General features: G+C 44.1%; 2 protein-coding genes and 1 long non-coding RNA gene across 10 annotated transcripts in view; 1 reads left to right on the forward strand and 2 right to left on the reverse strand.

Moving 5' to 3' along the window:
* LOC103892405 (uncharacterized) overlaps positions 1-9,022 on the forward strand; it is a 40,579-nt gene extending 31,557 nt beyond the window's left edge. Inside the window, exon 4 of the long non-coding RNA XR_656618.4 lies at positions 8,917-9,022. This is a non-coding gene — a long non-coding RNA (uncharacterized LOC103892405). The remainder of the gene's footprint in view (positions 1-8,916) is intronic.
* Positions 1-10,409, reverse strand: part of ATXN3 (ataxin 3) — a 45,561-nt gene extending 35,152 nt beyond the window's left edge. For 2 of the 8 annotated variants that reach the window (XR_010137011.1, XM_063715709.1), the window contains exons 1-3: positions 10,300-10,375; positions 9,045-9,162; positions 492-656 (exon numbers count right to left, since the gene is read on the reverse strand). Coding sequence is in view for 5 of the 8 variants with exons in the window: in XM_063715709.1 (XP_063571779.1) it covers positions 492-656; positions 9,045-9,140 (261 nt within the window). In the remaining 3 variants the exon portion in view is untranslated. Of the gene's footprint in view, positions 1-491; positions 657-9,044; positions 9,163-10,299 lie in introns of those variants that run through there. The other 6 variants (XR_010137012.1, XM_024231356.3, XM_063715707.1 and 3 more) reach the window with 5 other exon arrangements.
* Positions 10,410-16,208: 5,799 nt separating this feature from the next.
* Positions 16,209-21,875, reverse strand: NDUFB1 (NADH:ubiquinone oxidoreductase subunit B1). The gene is given in 3 exon segments (NM_001133122.1): positions 16,209-16,315; positions 17,584-17,728; positions 21,786-21,875. Coding segments are annotated over 2 exon segments (177 nt in total). The 5' UTR covers positions 17,724-17,728; positions 21,786-21,875; the 3' UTR covers positions 16,209-16,278.
* Between the last annotated feature and the right edge of the window lie 128 nt (positions 21,876-22,003).

Consider the following 22,003-nt stretch of genomic DNA (forward strand, 5'->3'; position numbering starts at 1 on the left):
GAAGGATACAAACTGTCATTAGTGTGCATATTTAAAACAACATCTTGTGCATTCCCATTTCCAAAGTTAACAGCACAGTTATAATTCACCAGTCAGATCCCTATAGGAAGAATGGCCCATCCTTTTCTAAATAGTATCTACATTTTTAAAAGAAATGCAGACCAGGTGTGGTGGCTCACACCTCTAATCCCAGCACTCTGGGAAGCTGAGACAGGTGGATCATAAGGTCAGGAGTTCGAGACCAACCTGACCAACATGGTGAAACCCCATCTCTAACAAAGATACAAAAAATTAGCCGGGCATAGTGGCATGTGCCTGTAATCCCAGCTACTTGGGAGGCTGAGGCAGGAGAATCTCTTGAACCCGGGAGGAGCGAGGTTGCAGTGAGCCGAGATTGCGCCATTGCACTCCAGCATGGGCGACAGGGCGAGACTCTGTCTCAAAAAAAAAAAAAAAAAAAAAAAGTAACTTAGTGAGTTTAAAATCAGTACCTGTAAAAACGTGCGATAATCTTCACTAGTAACTCCTCCTTCTGCCATTCTCATCCTCTCCTCCTCATCCAGCTGATGTGCAATTGAGGATAATTCCACAGGGCTAAAATATTCTCCTTGCAATAAGTTATTCAGGCAATGTTGAGCACAAAGTGAGCCTTCTTGCTAATATTTCCAAAAGAAAAAATTAAAATGTGATTTGTTAAACAGAATTGTACAGTATTTTCCCCTAAATAATTTTTTTGTTTGTTTTGTTTTGTTTTTGAGACAGAGTCTCGCTCTTTTGCCCAGGCCGGAGTGCAGTGGCGCTATCTTGGCTCACTGCAAGCTCCGCCTCCCAGGTTCATGCCATTCTCCTGCCTCAGCCTCCCGAGTAGCTGGTACTACAGGCGCCCGCCACCACGCCCAGCTAATTTTTGTATTTTTAATAGAGACGGGGTTTCACCGTGTTAGCCAGGATGGTCTCGATCTCGTGACCTCGTGATCTGCCCGCCTCGGCCTCCCAAAGTGCTGGTATTACAGGCGTGAGCCACCGCGCCTAGCTCCCCTAAATAATTTAATCATTAACCTTTTTTTTTTTTTTTTGGAGACAGAGTCTTGCTCTGTTGTCCAGGCTGGAGTACAGTGGAGCAATCTCAGCTCACCACAACCTCCGCCTCCCGGGTTCAAGTGATTCTCCTGCCTCAGCCTCCCAAGTAGCTGGGACTACAGGCATGCACCACCATGCTTGGCTAATTTTTGTATTTTTAGTATATGCAGGGTTTCACTATGTTAGCCAGGCTGGTCTCAAACTCCTGATCTTGTGATCCGCCTGCCTTGGCCTCCCAAAGTGCTGGGATTACAGGTGTGATCCACCGCACCTGGCCAACTTTTTTTTTTTTTTTTTGAGATGGAGTCTCGCTCTGTCACTCAGGCTGGAGTGCAGTGGCATGATCGCGGCTCAATGCAAGCTCTGCCTCCTGAGTTCACACCATTCTCCTGCCTCAGCCTACCAAGTAGCTGGGACTACAGGAGCCCACCGCTACGCCCGGCTAATTTTTTGTATTTTTAGTAGCGATAGGGTTTCACCATGTTTGCCAGGATGGTCTCGATCTCCTGACCTCGTGATCTGCCCGCCTTGGCCTCCCTAAGTGCTGGGATTACAGGCATGAGCCACCCTGCCCGGCCCCAACTATGTTTTAACACAGTTGAACTGAACTTTCAGCTTTAGATAAGTATAATTAACATAAGTACATGCATTTTCATTTGTTAACATTTATTTTACAAATCTACCATTAATGAAACTATAATTACATGATCAAAAATTTAAGAATTATTTTAAACAAACATTATCATCTATCAAATGTATCAAATCTCATATTTTACTAAAAACTACTGTATAAAACATTTAGTCTCCCTCATTTTCAGTACCTAAAATAAGTTCATTCTTGGAGATTCTACAGTAAATTACTAATGGTGAAAGGAAATTTTAGTCCCTAGAACAGTTATTTATTTATTTTAAAAAAGCGATCTCACTATGTTGCCCCAGCTGGACTTGAACTCCAGGGCTCAAGGGATCTTCCTGCCTCAGTCTCCTGAGCAGCTAGGACTACAGAAACATGCCACTGTGCCCAGCTCCCTCGAACATTTATTCTTTTAACACGATAATGTCAGTCAAGCATGGTGGCTCACACCTGTAATCCCAGCAGTTTGGGAGGCCGAGGCGGGTGGACTGCTTGAGGCCAGGAGTTCGAGACCAGCCTGACCAATACGGCGAAACCTCGTCTCTACTAAAAATACAAAAATTAGCCAGCATGGTGGTGTGTACCTGTAGTCCTAGCTAATCAGGACACTGAGGCATGAGAATCGCTTGAACCCGGGAAGTAGAGCCTGCAGTGAGCCAAGACCATGCCACTGCCACTCCAGCCTGGGTGACAGAGCAAAACTCTGTCTCCAAAAATAAAAATAAAAAAACTCCACACAATCTAAATGCTTGTTGATAGAATTTCAAATCTTAAGAATTAATACAGGTGAGAAAAATTCTGTTCCATGTTAAAATTTGCAGTTACAGAGCTGAAGTTCTCTTCATGGAACTCTACAGATAATGTACACACAGTGTAAAGCAATGAGCAGAACTGTCCCAAACAACCCTGGAGCTCACTCCTGGACAAGCCAGCAAGAGGGACTGCACCTAAGCTCAGCTCCCATGGGATGACAGGCTTCCTCCTCATGGGAGGTAGGTACAACTTCCCATGGGTTCAGGGCCTTCAGGTGCTGGGCAGTTTCTCACACAACTGGCAACCTGAATCCAAGTCCAGGGTGCTGCCTGGTACTAAGTAGCCTGTGTGTGACCCTCCTCCCCGCAACAGTGTAGCTTTCCCATGCTACCTGATAAGGGAGAATCACGGATGGATGGATCCCTCCCTGTGAACACAGACACCAGGTTTGCCCCTCCCTGAATTGACGGCAGATGAGAGAACATTTCCTTCTCCTGCTAACCTTGGCCCTCCAAGTTCTCTCTTTCCCCAATAAGGTCTATTCCTTAACCCAACCTATCTGACATCACGCAATTTGTCCTGAGCTATGTCACACAGTAGACCCTAAAGAGAACCACCTTGCAAGATGGGTATTTTTCCTGATCAATCAATTTTCTAGGAACAAAATTCAGCTGGTGAAAAAAATATGGGTTATATGTGTATAATGGAATAGGAAGACAGCATTGAGACAGCCTCAGTCTGAGATAAGTTTATCTTCAACTTTTCGTAAGGAATAAGTAGCTTGGAGCTAGAGAACACTATCCCCCAAGTCTTCTCATGAGAATAGACTTTTTGTTTCCACTTCTTTCTCTTCCTTCTATATTTCTACTACCAGAGTGCAACTCTTACTGAATAATACGCAAATTGAAGGGATATACAGATGTTCTCCTTATATCCTTTTGAAAAATAGCCAAGGCTGGCTGCGGAGGCTCATGCCTGTAATCCCAGCATTTTGGAAGGCCAAGGCAGGAGGATTACTTGAGCCCAGAAGTTTGAGACCAGCCTGGACAACATGGTGAAACCCCATTTCTACAAAAAATAAAAAATTAACTGAGCATGGTGGTGCGTGCTTGTAGTCCAGCTTCTTGGGAGGCTGAGAAAGGAGGATAACTTGAGCCCCAAAAAGGTCGAGGCTACAGTAAGCTGAGATTGCACCACTGCACTCCAGCGTGGGTGACAGGGCAAGACCAAGAAAGACAAGAAAGACAAGAAAGACAGACAGAAAGAAAGACAGACAGAAAGGAAAGAAAGGAAGGAAAGAAAGAAGAAAGGAAGGAAGGAAGGAAGGAAGAAAAGAAAAGAAAAATAGGCAAGACAAACAAGCACTTCACAAGACAGCCAAATGGCTATAAAGAACACAAAAGAGGTACTCAACTTCATTAGTCATCAGGGAAATGTAAATTAAAACCACAATGTGTTATTACACAAACTCTAAAATGACTAAAATGTTGGAGATTAGAGATACAGAAACTGTTGTATACTACTGATGACAGGATAAATTGGTATAACCAATAATAACTAATAATTACGTAATGCATCTACTAAAACTTAATATATACATCTCCTATGATCTAGCAATTCCATTACTAGGTACATAATGTAAACAACAGAAATGCAAACATACATTCATCAAAAGATATGTATAAGAATGTTCACAAAAGCAGTATTTTTGTGCTACAAATAGCATTACTATTTGTAGTAATACAAAATAGCATTACAGATAGCATTGCTATTTGTAATGGACCCCAAACTGGAAACGACCCAAATGGATAGCTGGGATCACAGTAGAATGGAAATCGTGTTTACTCACAAAAGAATACTACGTAACAATGAGGATGAATTAACTACAGCTACCTGGAACAGTATGGATAAATTTCTCAAACAATGGTAAACTAAAGAGGACAGAATCAAAAGGGTATATACACTGTACGATTCCAGTCACAAAAGCTCAAAACCAGGCAAAACTCATTTATGATGTCAGAATTCAACAAAGTGGTTATTTTTGGTGGGAGTGCAGTGGAGAGAGAGTACCTAGAAAAGGGAATAATGGGAGGTTATGGGATGCAGGTAAATCTTCTGTTACTTGCTGTTTACACATGTTCACTTTGTGAAAATTCGCTGAGCTGTACTCTTAATGATTTGTGTGCTCCTCTCTGTATTGTATCTAATTTTTTAAAAATTCAAACAGTAAGAAAAAAGCCTTTGCTAACACAAATTTCCTGTCCTGCTGTCAGTTCGGAGTTTACAAACTATGGTCACCATACTTAATACCATATATAGCAATAGTGACATCCAAATATTTGATTAAAATTCTCTCTATAAAAAATAGCTTTAAATTATGAAAAATAAGTACTTGAAATCAAACTTCACCAAAGAAAAACTGTATTGCTACAGGAAATATCAAGTTCTGTACTTCTAATATGATTTAACGGAAGGAAAGGACAAACTGTTCAGTACAAATTTAAAAATCACTTAAGGCTAGGCACAGTGGTTCATACTGTAATCTCAACTGTTTGAGAGGCTGAGGTGGGAGGATCACCTGAGTCCAGGAGTTCAAGGCTACACGGAGCTAAGATTGTGCCACTGTATTCTCGCCCAGGTGACAGAGCAACATCAAGTCTCTCAAAAAGAAACAAAATAAATGAAAATAAAAACAAAAATAAACATAACTTAAGTCATAGGACGGATCAAATTCTACATGGACCAAAAGAATTGTACAATGACAATGAGCCCACCTAAGATTATGCATTTTCCTGCTTTGCCTCTATCTCAAACTATCCCCAGCTACCTCTCTCATCAAGCTTTAATCAAAGCAGAAGTTCACTTTGCCATAATCAAAGTTCAGCAGTATTGAAATCTCATGATTTGGCTGGGCATTGTGGCTCATGGCTGTAATCCCAGCACTTTGGGAGGCCAAGGCAGGTGGATTACTTGAGATCAGGAGTTCGAGACCAGCCTGGCCTACATGGTGAAACCCCGCCTCTACTAAAAATACAAAAATTAGCCAGGTGTGGTGGCAGGCGCCTGTAGTTCCAGGTACTCGGGAGGCTAAGGCAGAAGAATCACCTGAACCCAGGAGGTGGAGGTTGCAGTGAGCTGAGATTGCACCACTGCACTCCAGCCTGGGTGACAGAGTGAGACTCTGCCTCAAAAAATAAAAAATAGGCCGGGCGTGGTAGCTCACACCTGTAATCCCCGCACTTTGGGAGGCTGAGGCAGGTGGATCACGAGGTCAAGAGATTGAGACCATCCTGGCCAACATGGTGAAACCTCATCTCTACTAAAAATAAGAAAATTAGCTGGGCATGGTGGCACACGCCTATAGTCCCAGCTACTCGGGAGGCTGAGGCAGGAGAATCTCTTGAACTCAGGAGACGGAGGTTGCAGTGAGCTGAGTTCGCGCCACTGCACTCCAGACTGGTGACAAAGTGAGACTCTGAAGAAAGTTCGTGCCACTGCACTCCAGCCTGGTGACAGAGCGAGACTCCGAAGAAAGAAAGAAAGGAGGAAAGGAAGAAAGGAAGAAAGAAGGGAGGGAGGGAGGGAATAAATAAATTAAAAATAAAAAAAAAGAAATCCTACGATTTTAGGCCCAGACTTCATTGTGTTGGGCTCAGAGAATTAGCAAACTGCAGTTCTACAAAGATAATTTATAAAATCACAAAAGAGAACTGCTACCAAATCATTTACCCCCAACCTCCCCAGGTTTTCAAGACCAACCTGAAACTAGTTCAAATTATCAGAGACACTACTAACTACAACACAAATCAGGTATAAACCTAAGGTGCTCTAAGGAATGGGCTATCTGGGGACAAGCTGTCAATCTAGCAGCATTTCTCACCTCCTCTTAGTGCTCTCCGAGCCCTTACTATGAGGTTCAGCAAACACAAGCATCTGAGTAATGGCAATGGCCAGTACTTCTACAGCACTATCTGCCAGGGAGCCTTCTCTACACTCTAACTCTCAGGTTATGTCTATGTTATTATCCCCACACTACAGAGGAGGAAACTAGAGGACAGGGATACTAAGTAACTTGGATACTAAGTAACTTGCTCAGGATCACACAGGTAGTAAAAGGCAGAGCTGAGACTCAAACCCAGGCAGAGGTTTCAAAATCTGTGCTACTAGCACTTCAAGTCATTTATACAGAATTTGGCTTCTCCTAAAGCTCAAATGTCCTAAAGATGGCTAAAATCCAGCAATCACAAAAGGGCATAATGAATGCCACAGAGTCAATGCTCAGCATCTTTTCAATAATTTTATGTACAACCCCAGCAAGTTTAGATATCATTACCAGTTTGCATTACATTAAAAGCACCAATACAAATGGCACAGTGACTGCACCAAGAAACATCAGCAAGAGGATTAAAAAAAAAAAAAAAGACAGAAAGCAGGCACCAGAACTAAAACAAACAACAACAAAAATCCAGTAGTTAGTGGTCATAAAGTTAGTACAAAGGTTTAAGTTAGGGGTTGGCAAACTCTAGCCCATGTACCAAATTCAACCTGCCCCAGTAGCTAAGAATGCACTTTACATTTTTACATGGTTGGGAAAAACATGCACAAATAAGAATGTGTGACAGAGACTACAGCTGACCTGCAAAGCCTTAAAATATTTACAGAAAAGTTGTTTACTTTAGATAAACAGCACCATATATATCTCAGAAACTCAAAGCTGTCTCTTTATCCATTCAAATATATACATTTCTTTCTTTTGAGACAGGATCTTGCTCTGTCCTCTAGGCTGTAGTGCAGTGGTGCGATCGTGGCTCACTACAGCCTCGACCTCCCAGACTCATGCAATCCTCCCACCTCAGCCTCCCAAGCCTACAGGCATGTGCTAACATGCCCGGCTAATTTTGTTCATTCTTTGTAGAGACAGGTCTCACCACATCCGGCCCCATTCAAATATTTTTTGAGTACTTACTCTGTGCCAGGCCCTCTCTCAGGCACTGCAGATATAGCAGTGAGAAACTGTTTTTACATTTCTAACTTAATAAAGGGTACTCAAAGTGACAACTCAGAAAGAGGAAACCAAGGTTCCAAGAGGAAATGGTTACAAGGCCCTTTGTAGGCAGATATTCCTACCTACACAGCTTCTTTAGGGCCAAAGTTGGTTCTCTGGCTCTCCAAACCCAGGACCCAGCAAGGGTTAAAGGTATATTGCAGAGGGGAAGGCAGTGAGCTGAAAAATGGCTCAAACATTCCCAGAATGGACTGTATAGGAGATTAACAATTGGGCCATATGGTTATAGGTGCATACTCTTGAGGACGCCCAAAAAACTAAATTGTTGAATCTTCACGTGCTGTGTAGATACAAGTTGATGATAATGGTAAAGGTATTCCTGAAGTATCTGTAGGCCTATACACATGCTGATAATTAAGAGGGACTCTTTTTTCTTTTCTTTTTTTTGAGACGGAGTCTCGCTCTGTTGCCCAGGCTGGAGTGCAGTGGCACGGTCTCGGCTCACTGCAACCTCTGCCTCTCGGGTTCAAGCAATTCTCCTGCCTCAGCCTTCCGAGTACCTGGGATTACAGGTGCCTGCCATCACACCTGGCTAATTTTTTGTATTTTTAGTAGAGACGGGGTTTCACCATGTTGGCCAGGCTGGTCTCAAACTACTGACCTCCTGATCTGCCCACCTGGGCCTCCCAAAGCACTGGTGTGAGCCACTGCACCCAGACTAAGAGGGATTTCTTTTGGGTAAGTAGATTTTCACTAGGCTAGCACCCAGCTTTTTTTGATCCCATGGGTCAGTAGAAATGTGTCCCAACTAGGTAACAATATTGTTAAAAATCTTGTCTAATTCTCAGGAAGTAGTGTGGAACATGTTTAAGGCCTTCCATGTTGAAATGTGGTCCCACACCAAGGCCTTTGAAAATTAATAACAAAAATATGGTCAGGTGCGGTGGCTCACGCCTGTAATCCCAGCACTTTGGGAGGCCAAGGTGGGTGGACTACCTGAGGTCAGGAGTTGGAGACCAGCCTGGCCAACATGGTGAAACCCTGTCTCTACTAAAAATACAAAAATTAGCTGGGCGTGGTGGCAGGCGCCTGTAATCTCAGCTACTGGGGAGACTGAGGCAGGAGAATTGCTTGAACGGGGAGGCGGAGGTTGCAGTGGGCCATGATCGTGCCATTGCACTCCAGCCTGGGTGACAAGAGCCAAACTCCATCTCAAAAAAAAAAAAAAATTAAAAAAAAGTACGTGTGTATTTTTCACCCACTCTACTCAGCCAAGCAACCAAATCTCTATTGTCTATGATTTACGAGTCATGTCAATCAAGTCAAAAAATTAGTGACAACTATAGGACTGAGTCCTTCCTCCCCCACTGAACATCAGCCTATTTCAAAAGTTTCCGAGATATTTTCTACAATGAAAAGCATTGTACTTAACAATTTGTTCCAGGCACAGTGGCTCACGCCTGTAATCACAGCACTTCGAGAGGCTGAGGTAGGAAAATCAACTGAGTCCAGGAGTTCGAGACCAGCCTGGGCAACACAGCGAGACCCCCCCGTCTCTCCCAAAAACATTACCTGGCCCTGGCGATATGCACCTGTAGTCCCAGCTACTCTGGAGGCGGAGGCGGGAGGATCGCTTGTGCCTAGGAGGTCAAGGCTGCAGTGAGCCATGATCTCTCCATTGCACACCTGCCTGGGTGACAGAATGAGACCCCATTTTTAAAATAAAAATAAAAAAAGATTTATACTACAGATTTACATTTGGTAAATGTATTCTTTTGTCTTTGCTTTATTTGTTGTGTGTGTGTGAATTTTAAATGTCTGGGATAAATGATCATTTATAAGTATTTAATAAAACAAAAACCCTTTGCTCCTCCTATTAAACAATAGCCTTACCAGCAACTCTTTCCAAACACGAAACTATTATGAAACGAGATACCATGTGCCAAAGCTGTCCTGGGGAAGGCTTCACTCACACCCAAATGGCTGGATAATAGTATGTGAGAAACGAGGAGTTTCTTCACATATCACAAACAGTATCTTCAAGTGCATGGTCACTGAAGAGTTAAAGAGACAGGCTAGGCAGACCACAATAAAATCAACCCAGTCCACTCCTAATACCTAAAAACAAAGCTGGCCGCCTGCTCCGGAAAGATGGGAGTACCAAAAGAAACCAAACCCAAACATCCCGTAATAAAAACTCTTGTGACGACTTCCCTGCTTAGGGGCACGCCGGTTTTCCTACTTCACTTCCTAAGTGTCAGGCCCTACAGTGGGCGAGCCAAGGTCTCCTCCCTCGGGAGGCTCGCGGACCTAGTGCAGGGGAAAGACACGAACAAGACCCCAAAGATCTACGTGTAGGGAAGACTCCAATATAGAATTGAGCAATCCGGAGGAGGAAAAGTTAATTCTGCCAGGATTAGGGTAGGAGGGGTTGAGGGAAGTGTCCCAGAGATGACTCTAGCTAGACCCTAGGGAGAGGGAAGGATTGGGGAGGGGTGAAGGAATCCTCCGAAAAGCGATGGAAAGTGACGGAGAAAGGCAGAAGCAAATCCACTGGGCGCCACCCCACTCCCGTGTCCCGAGACACCCCCGGCCCCGCCCATACTCGCTCCCGGCTCCCAGGGCGGGGGCCGCGGGGGAAGTAGGGGCGTAGGTGATGCTCCCCTCACCGAGGCGAGGAGGCGGGAGGCTACGGCGTCGCCCCTCGCCGGGCGAGATCGGCATGGGGGCGACTCCGGCCCCACCCAGCCCTCCGGGAGGCGGTGATGCCGCGCTCCACGCCCGCCACCGCGCGGCAGACGGCTCCCCACCGAACGCGGACACTCACTTTCTCGTGGAAGATGGACTCCATGTTTATTTGTCTGGAGCCAACGGCCCCCACGCTGAACCACCCCCTCCAGCTCCGCCCCCTGCCCCTCTCCTCCGCCCACCCCGCCCCTCCGCGGCCCACCCTGGTACCCCACCCACGTGCCGCACGCAGGCCAATCACCCGCGAGGACACGAGTGACGTAAGCGAAGAGCGAGTGAACACCGGGGACACGTGACCTTGGTAGCGCGTCCTCTTAGCTTCTGTTAGCGGGCCTTCTGGGGGATGCTACATCGCCACCTGCTGTCTGGAGGATCTTCTCCGCTTCCCACCCATTTCTATGGATTCTTAGGTTTCTAGGGGGAGGTCTGGACCGCTCACCTGGGTTCTATGTTCTTTTTGTTTTCCACTTTGTAGTTTCTACTGCGTTCATATAACTATTTACTTTCTTTCTCCTCCTCCTGCACTGAAAGTTTAGTAAGAAAAAACCATCATTACATTCTCCCAAAACCTAGCCTTGTATAAAAATGATAGCTAGCCCGGGCGAGGTGCCTCACGCCTGTAATCCCAGCACTTTGGGAGGCCGAGGCAGGTGGATCACCTGAGGTCAGGAGTTCAAGACCAGCCTGGCCAACATGGTGAAACCCCATCTCTACTAAAAATACAAAAATTAGCCGGGTGTTGTGGTGGGCACCTGTAATCCCAGCTACTCGGGAGGCTGAGGCAGAATTGCTTGAACCTGGGCGGCAGAAGTTGCAGTGAGATGAGATTGCACCAGTGCACTCCAGCCTGGGCAACAGAGTGAGACTCTGCCTCAAAAAAAAAAAAAAAAAAAAATTCCTTCAGTGACTTCCTGTTGCCATCCTATTGCTGGCCTGAAAAGCTCTGTGATCTGGACAAACCACCTGTCCTGTTCTGTTCTCCCCAAATTCTCTCTGCCCCAGTCACTCCAGACTCTAGTCATACTAGCTTCTTCCTTTTACTTCTGGAAAGTTCACTAAGGAAAAGTCTTTTGTGCCACTGCTACACCTTGAGCATGCCTACATTAAAGCACCATTACATCATACTGGAAGTATTACTTTACATACTACTGAACTATCAGCTTTTGAGGGGCAGAGGACTCTTACTCTTTTTTTTTTTTTTTGAGATGGAGTCTCGCTCTGTTGCCCAGGCTGGAGTGCAGTGACACGATCTCAGCTCACTGCAACCTCCGCCTCCCGGGTTCACACCATTCTCCTGCCTCAGCCTCCCGAGTAGCTGGGACTACAGGCGTCCACCACCACGCCCGGCTAATTTTTGTATTTTTAGTGGAGATGGGGTTTCACCGTGTTAGCCAGGATGGTCTCGATCTCCTGACCTCGTGATCCGCCCGCCTCGGCCTCCCAAAGTGCAGGAATCTTACTCTTTAGGTCAAGGGTTGCTACAGAGCAATGAATTAATGCATGAAGTCTTTTTGATTGACTGGCACAAAAAAATACCAATAATTCGGTAGGAGAGATAGAAGTTACTGAGCTAATCAGGAAAGAGTTCATGGAGAGAGAATAGACCAAATAGATGCACTTCCAGTAAACTTCCTATGTCATCTTAGGCTACTCACCTTTTCTGTCATCTTCTTCATTGAAATCTTGTGTTGGCCGGGCATGGTGGCTCAAATTCTAGCACTTTGGGAGGCCGAGGCAGGCAGATCACCTGAGGTCAGGAGTTCGAGACCAGACTAGCCAACATGGCAAAACCCCGTCTCTACTAAAAATACAAAATTAGCTGGGTGTGGTGGCATGTGCCTGTAATCCCAGCTACTCGGGAGGTTGAGGCAGGAGAATCACTTCAACTCGGGAGGCAGAGGTTGCAGCGAGCCGAGATAGCACCATTGCACTTCAGTCTAGGTGACAGAGCAAAATTCTGTCTCAAAAAAATAAATAAATAAATAACAGAAAGGTTGAGCGCAGTGGCTCAGGCCTGTAATGCCAGCACTTTGGGAGGCCAAGGCAGGCCGATCACGAGGTCAGGAGATCGAGACCATCCTGGCTAACACAGTGAAACCCCATCTCTACTAAAAATACAAAAAAATTAGCCAGGCGTGGTGGCGGGCACCTGTAGTCCCAGCTACTCGGGAGGCTAAGGCAGGAGAATGGCGTGAACCCAGGAGGCGGAGGTTGCAGTGAGCTGAGATCGCGCCACTGCACTCCAGCCTGGGCGACAGAGCGAGACTCCGTCTCAAAAAAAAAAAAAAAAAGAGTAAGAGTCCTCTGCCCCTCAAAAGCTGATAGTTCAGTAGCATATAAAGTAATACTTCCAGTATGATGTAATGGTGCTTTAATGTAGGCATGCTGAAGGTGAAACCCCATCTCCACTAAAAATACAAAATTTAGCCGAGTGTGGTGGTGGGCGCCTGTAGTCCCCGCTACTCAGGAGGCTCAGGCAGGAGAAGGGCATGAACCCGGGAGGCAAATGTTGCAGTGAGCCGAGATCGTGCCACTGCACTCCAGCCTGGGCGACAGAGTGAGACTCCGTCTCAAAAAAAAAAAAAAAGAAAAAAAAAGAAATCTTGTGTTAACAAGAGAGATTGCACAGAGCTATTTCCATCTTCTTGAGCACTGTACCTATTAAATCCAAACTGGCATGAATTTTGTTACCCAAAACGAAATAGTTTAACAGAATTTCAAATGTTTGGCATTTTAAAAATTATGATGCATATTAAGTGTTCGGACTTGCAACACAAATCAGTGGTAACTAAAGGGCATCATTTCATTGTAATCTTCTCCTAAATTCAATCCTACCTAAAACAATTAATAAAATTTGGCTTCCAAGAAGAGGTAGTAGAACTTGGCTATTTAAATTTATTTGTTTGTTTATTTAAGATGGGTCTCACTCTATCGCCCAGGCTGGAGTGCAGTGGTGCAATCTTGGCTCACTGCAACCTCTGCTGCCCGGGTTCAAGTGATTCTCCTGCCTCAGCCTCCTAAGTAGCTGGGATTACAGACATGCACCACCATGCCTGGCTAATTTTTGTATCTTTAGTAGAGATGGGGTTTCACCATATTGGCAAGGCTGGTCTTGAACTCCTGACCTCAAACAATCCACCTGCCTCAGCCTCCCAAAGTGTTGGGATTACAGGTGTGAGTCACCGTGCCCGGCCATGTTTTTAAAAATTGATAACTGAATCTTGATGATATTGTGTTATAAAAAATGAATCAAGAGAGAATCCAATTTACTATTACAGATCTTGGCATTAGCAATTTATGTTTCCTAAAAAATACTGCATGTATTTCCAGGAAAGGGAGGCAGAAAAAAATACACACAACAGCATTGTGTTGAAACTCTCCATATATCCTTTAAGGACAAAAGACTTAGGTGTAATATTGCTCGCAATAAAGTATATATGCTTGAAACAAACCAAAGAAAACAAAAGAAATACAACCTAATGTTTCTGATTAGTGCTATTTTTGTCCTTTCTAAAAATATTCTGCTCTTCCTAATTGATTACAGATTTTTCAAGTATTATTCATCAATCTCCTCTTTCATATATTGAAGGCAAAGGAATATTTTTAAAAGAATTTACTTCTCTATTGTTTTTATTTTATATTTTATTTATTTTTTGACACGGGCTCACTGTCTTCCAGACTGGAGTGCAGTGGCACGATCACAGCTCATTGCAGCCTCACCCTCCACAGGCTCAGGTGACCTCCCACCTCAGCCTCCTGAGTAACTGGGACTACAGGCACACCCCACCACACCCAGCTAATTTTTGTTATTTTTAGTACAGACGGGGTCTCACCATGTTTTCCAGGCTGGTCTCGAACTCCTGGGCTCAAGCCATCTGCCCACCTTGGCCTCCCAAAGTGCTAGGATTGCAGGCATTGCCACCACGCCTGGCCCAGCCTCCTTGTAATTCTTTTCAATACCTTCTAGACCTTATCTCTCAGACAACCACTGAACTGCTTTGTTACTACAGATTGTTTATAACATTTTTATAAACAATTTTATAAAAAGATTGTTTATAACATATAAATGTTTATAACATTTTCTATTTATATAAATAGAATCCTATAGCACGTGTTCTTTTTTATCTGGCTTCTTTCATTCAGCACTGTTAGTTTGAAATTCATCCATATGATGTATCAGTAGATCATGCCTTTTCATAGCTGGGTAGTCTATGATATGGATTCAACACACTTTATCCATTCATATGTTGACACACATTTGGGTTATCTCATTTTTGCCTGTTACTAATCAAGCTGCTATGAACATTCATGTAAAAGTCTTTGTGCGGATATATGCTTTCATTTCTCTTGGGTAAATAACTCAGACTGGGATGTCTGGGTCAAGTGGTAGGTGTGTTTTACCTGAAACTGCTAAACTTATTTCCAAGGTGGGACAACCACTGGTGGCTACATTTTATATTCCTGCCAGCAGTGTGCCTTCTAGCTGCTCTACATCCTTGCCAACAATTGGTAGTCAGTCTTTCAAATTTTAACCATTTTATTTTTACTTACTTAAATCTATTTTTTGAGACGGAGTTTCGCTCTTATTGCCCAAGTTGGAGTGCAATGGCACGATCTTGGCTCACTGCAACCTCCGCCCCTGGGGTTCAAGTGATTCTCCTCCCTCAGCCTCACAAGTAGCTGAGATTACGGACATGCACCACCACACCCGGCTAATTTTGTGTTTTTAGTAGAGACGGGGTTTCACCATGTTGGTCAGGCTGGTCTTGAATTCCTGAGCTCAGGTGATCCACTCGCCTCAGCCTCCCAAAGTGTTGAGATTATAGGCGTGAGCCAGCCTAATTTTAACCATTTAATAGGTGTGTAGTGCCATCTCATTTTGCTGTTAATTTCCATTTCTCTAGTGACTACTAATGTTGAGTATCTTTTCATGCGCTTACTTGCCATCCTCATATCTCTTTTGGCAGTGTTTGTTAAAATCTTTTGCCCATTTAAAAAAGTCAGGTTGTTGAAGCTGGGCGCGGTGGCTCACACCTGTAATCCCAGCACTTTGGGAGGCTGAGGTGGATCACGAGGTCAGGAGATCAAGACCATCCTGGCTAACATGGTGAAACCCAGTATCTACTAAAAATACAAAAAATTAGCTAGGTGTGGTGGCAGGCGCCTGTAGTCCCAGTTACTTGGGAGGCTGAGGCAGGAGAATGGTGGGAACCCAGGAGGCGGAGCTTGCAGATCACACCACTGCACTCCAGCCTGCGTGACATAGCAAGACTCCGTCCCAAAAAAAAAAAAAAGTAAGGTTGTTTATTATTAAGCTATAAGGATTGTTTACATATTCTAGATGTGTTTTTCGAAGAGCAAAATTTTAAATTTTGATAAAGTATAACTTATTTTTTAAATTAATTCATGTTTTATGTGTTGTATTTTGAAAATCCTCGCTTCCCATGTGTATCCTACATTTGAAAAAAGGAAGAGCTTTGCCAAAGCTAAGGTCATTTAAAATTTTCAGTATGTGATTTTTAGCAAATAAAATCTTGGCATCATCCTTTTTAAGTCCCATTGAAGCACAAGGTTTGACATTTTTCTGAAAAATATATGATAAAAAATTTGCTCTATGATTTAATAATACTGTGGTTCAAAATGAGAAACAGCAAATTAAATGCTAATTATAAATTTAATACCATAGTATACAATCAGGTACCTTATAGTTATTATTTTTTTATTTATTTTTGAGATGGAGTCTCACTCTGTTGCCTGACAGGACAGGTATGCGCCACCATACCTGGCTAATTTTTTGTATTTTTAGTAGAGACAGGGTTTCACCATGTTGATCAGGCTGGTCTGGAATTCCTGACCTCAGGTGATCTGCCCGCTTTAGCCTCCCAAAGTGTTGGGATTACAGGTGTGAGCCACCGCGCTGGGCCCTAATAATTATTTTTTAAGTATGCTTGTTACTAGAAGGACTACCTTTATACAAAAAGAAAGACATTTCAGATTCTTCATGTTTTTATTTCTCTGACAACTTTGAAATGTGAACATTCGATAATCCAGCCAGTCTTTACTTCCAGGTAACTTCTTCATTGGGTTGCAATTCCCTGTGTGGAAAGCAAAAAGGGAAGAAATGGAAAAACTGTAAATAAAACTGTGATACGAGATAAAAGGGGAAGTCAGAAGAATGATTGCAATATTTCATTTTCTTTTTTTTTTTTTTTTTGAGATGGAGTCTGGCTCTGTAGCCCAGGCTGGAGTGCAGTGGCATGATCTCAGCTCACTGCAAACTCCACCTCCTGGCTTCAAGTGATTATCCTGCCTCACCCTCCTGAGTAGCTGGGATTACAGCTGTGCGCCACCACACTGAGCTAATTTTTTATATTTTTGGTAGAGACAGGGTTTTCACCATGTTGGCCAGGCTGGTCTCGAACTCCTGACCTCAAGGAATCCACCTGCCTTGGCCTCCCAAAGTGCTAAGATTACAGGTGTGAGCCACTGCGCCTGGTCAATATTTTATTTTCTATTACACTGATCCATTTAAAAAACTTACATATGAGATTCATCATACATATTCTTTTCATTCATGATTTTAACTTTCACCATATTGCTAGCTTCATTCTTCTGGGTTAAAGAATTGTAATTACTTAGTTTATCTTTATATGAAAGCTATTATCTCTGCTCAGTGAGTTCACTGGAAATGTTTTCTAAACCCTTTCCAGCTTATTTTCTCTTTCTTGAAATCCCTGATTTGTGAATCACTTCTACCATCTCTCCATACCCACTGTGGATGCTGCTCACTTCTCTTGCCCCTCAAGCTTCCTCTTACCCAGTTGTATGCCCGCTGGCAGGCATCCTGTCTTGCTAACTGGAACTCTCTGCTGCCAGAGGAGCCATCTCTAGAGGCACAATGGGACCAGGCAGCTTCCAGTTGCTATCACTCTACTACCAGGTCTAAAGCTCTCAGGTAGTGTTGCTAAGAACACAGCACCTAGTTGCTGTTATTACTATTTATCTCAGCTACAGCATGTCTTAAGTAAGATAATCTATGACAATATATGTGGAAGCTGTATATAAGCTAGGCTTTGGTCAGCTACTTTTAAACTGTTTCTGTATTAAAATGCACTTTGAATTAAAAAAAGACGATACTTTCAAAGACCTGAAACAGCCTATTCATTAAATGAAGACTTTAAATTCTAGAGGTAATCATATTGTTTTATCCAAGGATTCAATAACAAACAAGACTAAAAGCAGTATCATTTGAATCTAAGTCCTCAAGGGGGAAAAATTACCCCTTCTATTCATTTTTGGCACATATCAAAAAGAATATTCCCCAAATTTGGCCAATTGCTCGTTTAAAAAAATGCAGACTAACCTTTTAAATAACATACTCTTGTTCCGGAAGGCAGTTAACTGTTCATCACTCTTTTTGTCTAAATAACATCCAATGACAAATCCCATAGGGACAAGAACATGAACCCAGTGGTCCCGCACAATCTGAAGTAAGTTCACCATGATAGCTAAAAGAAAAAAAAATTATCAGAAATACAACTGCTTTTTTGGTTTTTTTGAAATAGCTTTTAAATTGCATCTGGGCCGGGCGCGGTGGTTCATGCCTGTAATCCTAGCACTTTGGGATGCTGAGGTGGGCAGATCACTTGAGATCAGGAGTTCAAGACCAGCCTGGCCAACATGGTGAAACCCCCTTTCTATTAAAAGCACAAAAATTAGCCGGGTGTGGTGGTGTGCATCTGTTATCCCAGCTACTGGAGAGGCTGAGGCAGGAGAATTGCTTGAACCTAGGAGGCGGAGGTTGCAGTGAGCCAAGATCGTGCCACTGTACTTCAGCCTGGGTGACAGAGCAAGACTCCATCTCAATAAAATAAACAAATTGCATCTGAAACAAGATGATAGACACAGATGTAATAGATGTTAAAAGCCTAGTAAGCCTCTTTGTTTGCCTGGCATCAGAATGTAGTATAATACTTTAAAATCTAATTGATGAAGATTACATACGGGACAATGATTAACATAAAATTACACTGCACAGGGTCTATTTATTAAATTTTACTACTAGCTTCAATAGTAATGTGATACGATACAGAGCAGAGAAACAGAGAGGGTATGCAAAAAATTCTACCTGCAACAGCTGATTGTTTGCACCCTCCTCATGTTGTTTGGGAACTTTTTTTTGTAAAAGAGACAAGGTCTTGCTATGTTGCCCAGGCTGGAGGGCAGTGGCTATTCACAGGCACTACAGCTCTCAATTCCCGGACTCAAGTATTCCTCCTGCCTCAGCCTCCAAAGTAGCTGGGACTACAGGCATACACCACTGCGCCTGGCTCTCATTTAGAACTTTTACACGTGTAAAACATATTTAGAACCTCTCACAATGCAAAAATAAATTTAATACAATTTTGCCAGAAATGGAATTCTTTAGGTAAAGCTGTAGTTACTGAAAACTAAATTTAGAAAGGAAATTAAAAGATATGAGAGAAAAAAACTATATTCAATAATGTCACTGTAGATATGAATATAAATTACTCTAAAAAAGGTAAAGGGGCCGGGTGTGGTGGCTCACGCCTGTAATCCCAGCACTTTGGGAGGCTGAGGTGGGTGGACAAGGTCACGAGTTTGAGACCAGCCTGGCCAACATGGTGAAACCCTGTCTCTACTAAAAATACAAAAATTAGGTGGGCGTAGTGGCGCATGCCTGTAGTCCCAGCTACTCAGGAGGCTGAGGCAGAATTGCTTGAACTCAGGAGGCAGAGGTTGAAGTGAGCTGAGATGACGCCATTACACTCCAGCCTGGGGGATAGAGCAAGTCTCTGTCTCAGGGAAAAAAAAAAAAGACAAAGGGAGAAGAAAACTTACTTTTATAGAATGACTACTAGGTGGCTCATGCCTGTAACCCCAGCACTTTGGGAGGCTAAGGCGGATGGATAGCTTGAGCCTAGGAGTTTGAGACTAGCCTGGTTAACATGGCAAAACCCTGTCTCTACAAAAAATAAAAAATTAGCTGGGTGTGGTAGTATATGCCTGTAGTCCCAGCTACTTCAGAGGCTGAGGTGGGAGGATTGCTTGAGCCCAAGAGACAGAGATTGCAGTGAGCTGAGATCACACCACTGTACTCTAGCCTGGACGACAGAGCGAGATGCTGTCTCAAAAAAAAAAAAAAAAAAAAAAGACTACTAGGTTACTAGGTACCAGAGCCATCATATATTTCTATGCGTAATGTGAAATATTATTTACATTTTACAGATAAGAAAACAGCTTAATCCAAATAGCTATTAAGTACAGAACAGGAGTTCAAATTCAGCTTCACTCTACAGCTCTGGCTCCTATTATAGCTCATGCCTAAGAAACCCCTTCCTGAATTGATGTTTATGGTACTTAAAAGCTTCTAAATGCTGAGTTTCCAGAAGGTAGATGAGGAGGAATAGAACTATAGGTTTTTCCTTATCCAAAATGCTTGGGACCCAAAGTGTTTTTGATTTTGAAATATTTGCATACACATAATGAGCTATCTTGGGGATAGAACTGAATTAAAATATAAAATTCATTTGTGCTTTATATATACCTTATACACATAGCCTGAAGGTAATCTTATATGAAAGTGGTTTTTTTTTAATAGTCTTGCTCTGTCACCTAGGATGGAGTGCAGTGGAGTTATAATAGTCCACTGCAGTCTTGAACTCCTGAGCTCAAGTGATCTTCCCACCTCAACCTCCTGAGAAGCTGGAGCTACAGGTGCTAATTTAAAAAAATTCTTAAAAAATTTTTTTTCGTAGAGACAAGATCTTGCTACATTGCCCAGGCTGGTCTCAAACGTGTGGCCCCAAGTTTCACATATGGGGGCATTTTGGATTTCCAACATTCTGATCAGGGATGCTGAACCTGTAATAGTCATCATGTGGAAAATAAATTGCACTAATTCAATAAAAACATAGGTGGATTGCCAATTTTCTGTAAAAATTCGTGCATACAGATGAATTCAAAATACACCTGTGTGCATTTGGACTAAACTAATAAATCATGTACAATGACTGAGAAGACATATGACAACATCCTAGAAAGACAATACATTATTGCCAACAAAAGTGCTTAGCACTAAGCTGTGCGAGGACTATGTGGACTGAATTTCTGCCTCTCCTCTGACACTGGCATACTTATACAATTCATACTTTTTTCTTTTTTTCATTTTATTTTGAGACGAAGTTTCGCTCTTGTTGCCCAGGCTGGAGTGCAACGGCACGATCTTGGCTCACCGCAACCTCTGCCTTCCGGATTCAAGGGATTCTCCTGCCTCAGCCTCCTGAGTAGCTGGAATTACAGGTATGCGCCACCATGCCCAGCTAATTTCGTATTTTTGGTAGAGACGGGGTTTCTCCACGTTGGTCAGGCTGGTCTTGAATTCCCAACCTCAGGTGGTCCGCCCGCCTAGGCCTCCCAAAGTGCTGGGATTTACAGGCGTGAGCCACAGCGCCCGGCTTTTTTTTTTCTCTCTCTGTGGCCCAGGCTGGAGTGCAGTGGCGCAATTACAGCTCACTGCAACCTCTGCCTCCCAGGTTCAAATGATTTTCTTGCCTCAGCCTTCCGAGTGGCTGGGACTACAGGCAGGTGCCGCCACGCCCGGCTAATTTTTGTATTTTTAAGTAGAGATGGAGTTTCACTGTTGGCCCGGCTGGTCTCAAACTCCTGACCTCTTGATCCGACGACCTCGGCCTTCCAAAGTGCTGGGATTACAGGCGTAAGCCACTAAGCCTGGCCATACTTTTTTCTTTTAAAAGGCAAGGTGGGCCAGGTGCGGTGGCTCACGCCTGTAATCCCAGCACTTTGGGATGCTGAGGCGGGTGGATCACGAGATCAGGAGTTCGAGGCCAGCCTGGCCAACATAGTGAAACCCTCGTCTCTACTAAATATACAAAAAATTAGCCGGGTGTGGTGGCGGGCGCCTGTAATCTCAGCTACTTGGGAGGCTGAGACGGGAGAATCGCTTGAACCCGGGAGGCGGAGGTTGGAGTGAACCGAGATTGCACCGTTGCACTCCAGCCTGGGTGACAAGAGTGAATCTCTGTCTCAAAAAACAAACAAACGAACAAACAAAAAAGCAAAGCAAAAGGGTAAGCGCATCATTTTGGTGCAACGGTGTCGGCTCAAGAGGATTTGCGGTTTGGAAGAGAGCGAGGTTAGCGAGAAGACAGAAGGCTGGGACTTGGACGAATGTAAGCTGCTCGCGGAGGGGAGGCAGCGTCTTCCCCGCTTCAGGCCAGGCGTGGGATCCCGGCCGGTCTCCTCTCCAGTCCGGTTAGCGGGCGGTCACTGGGTCACATCTCTACGGACGTTTTCCTGTTATGACAGCCTCAGAAAACCCTTTCCAAAAGCTCCGGCCCGGAAATCCCATCCTCCACCCGAAGAAAACCCCATTTTCCTTTCCCGTCACCTTCGTTCGGAAGTCCCGGGGAAGCCCAGATCACCCCTCCACACATGCACAGCACCGAGGGCTCGCCTAGACCCCTCCCCGCCACCCTCGCCGTGATCCTCGTCGCGGCGGCCCCACGGGCTCCCCAGACCCACCTGCAACCTCAGTGCCAACAGCGACCCCGAGACCAAGGGCAACGGGGAACTCAGCCACCCGCGCCAGTGGAAGCTGCGACCTCGGGACCTGCCATTCGCCGCGCCCGCACGGAGCAGAGGGGTGACGCCAGCAAATCATACTACTTCTTCCTCCTCAGGGTTGACTCCTCTCATTTTTTTTTTTAGCTTCCAAACATTACCAATAATTTCTGAATAAA

This window comes from Pongo abelii, chromosome 15, assembly GCF_028885655.2.
Source record: "Pongo abelii isolate AG06213 chromosome 15, NHGRI_mPonAbe1-v2.0_pri, whole genome shotgun sequence".
Classification (NCBI taxonomy): domain Eukaryota; kingdom Metazoa; phylum Chordata; class Mammalia; order Primates; family Hominidae; genus Pongo; species Pongo abelii.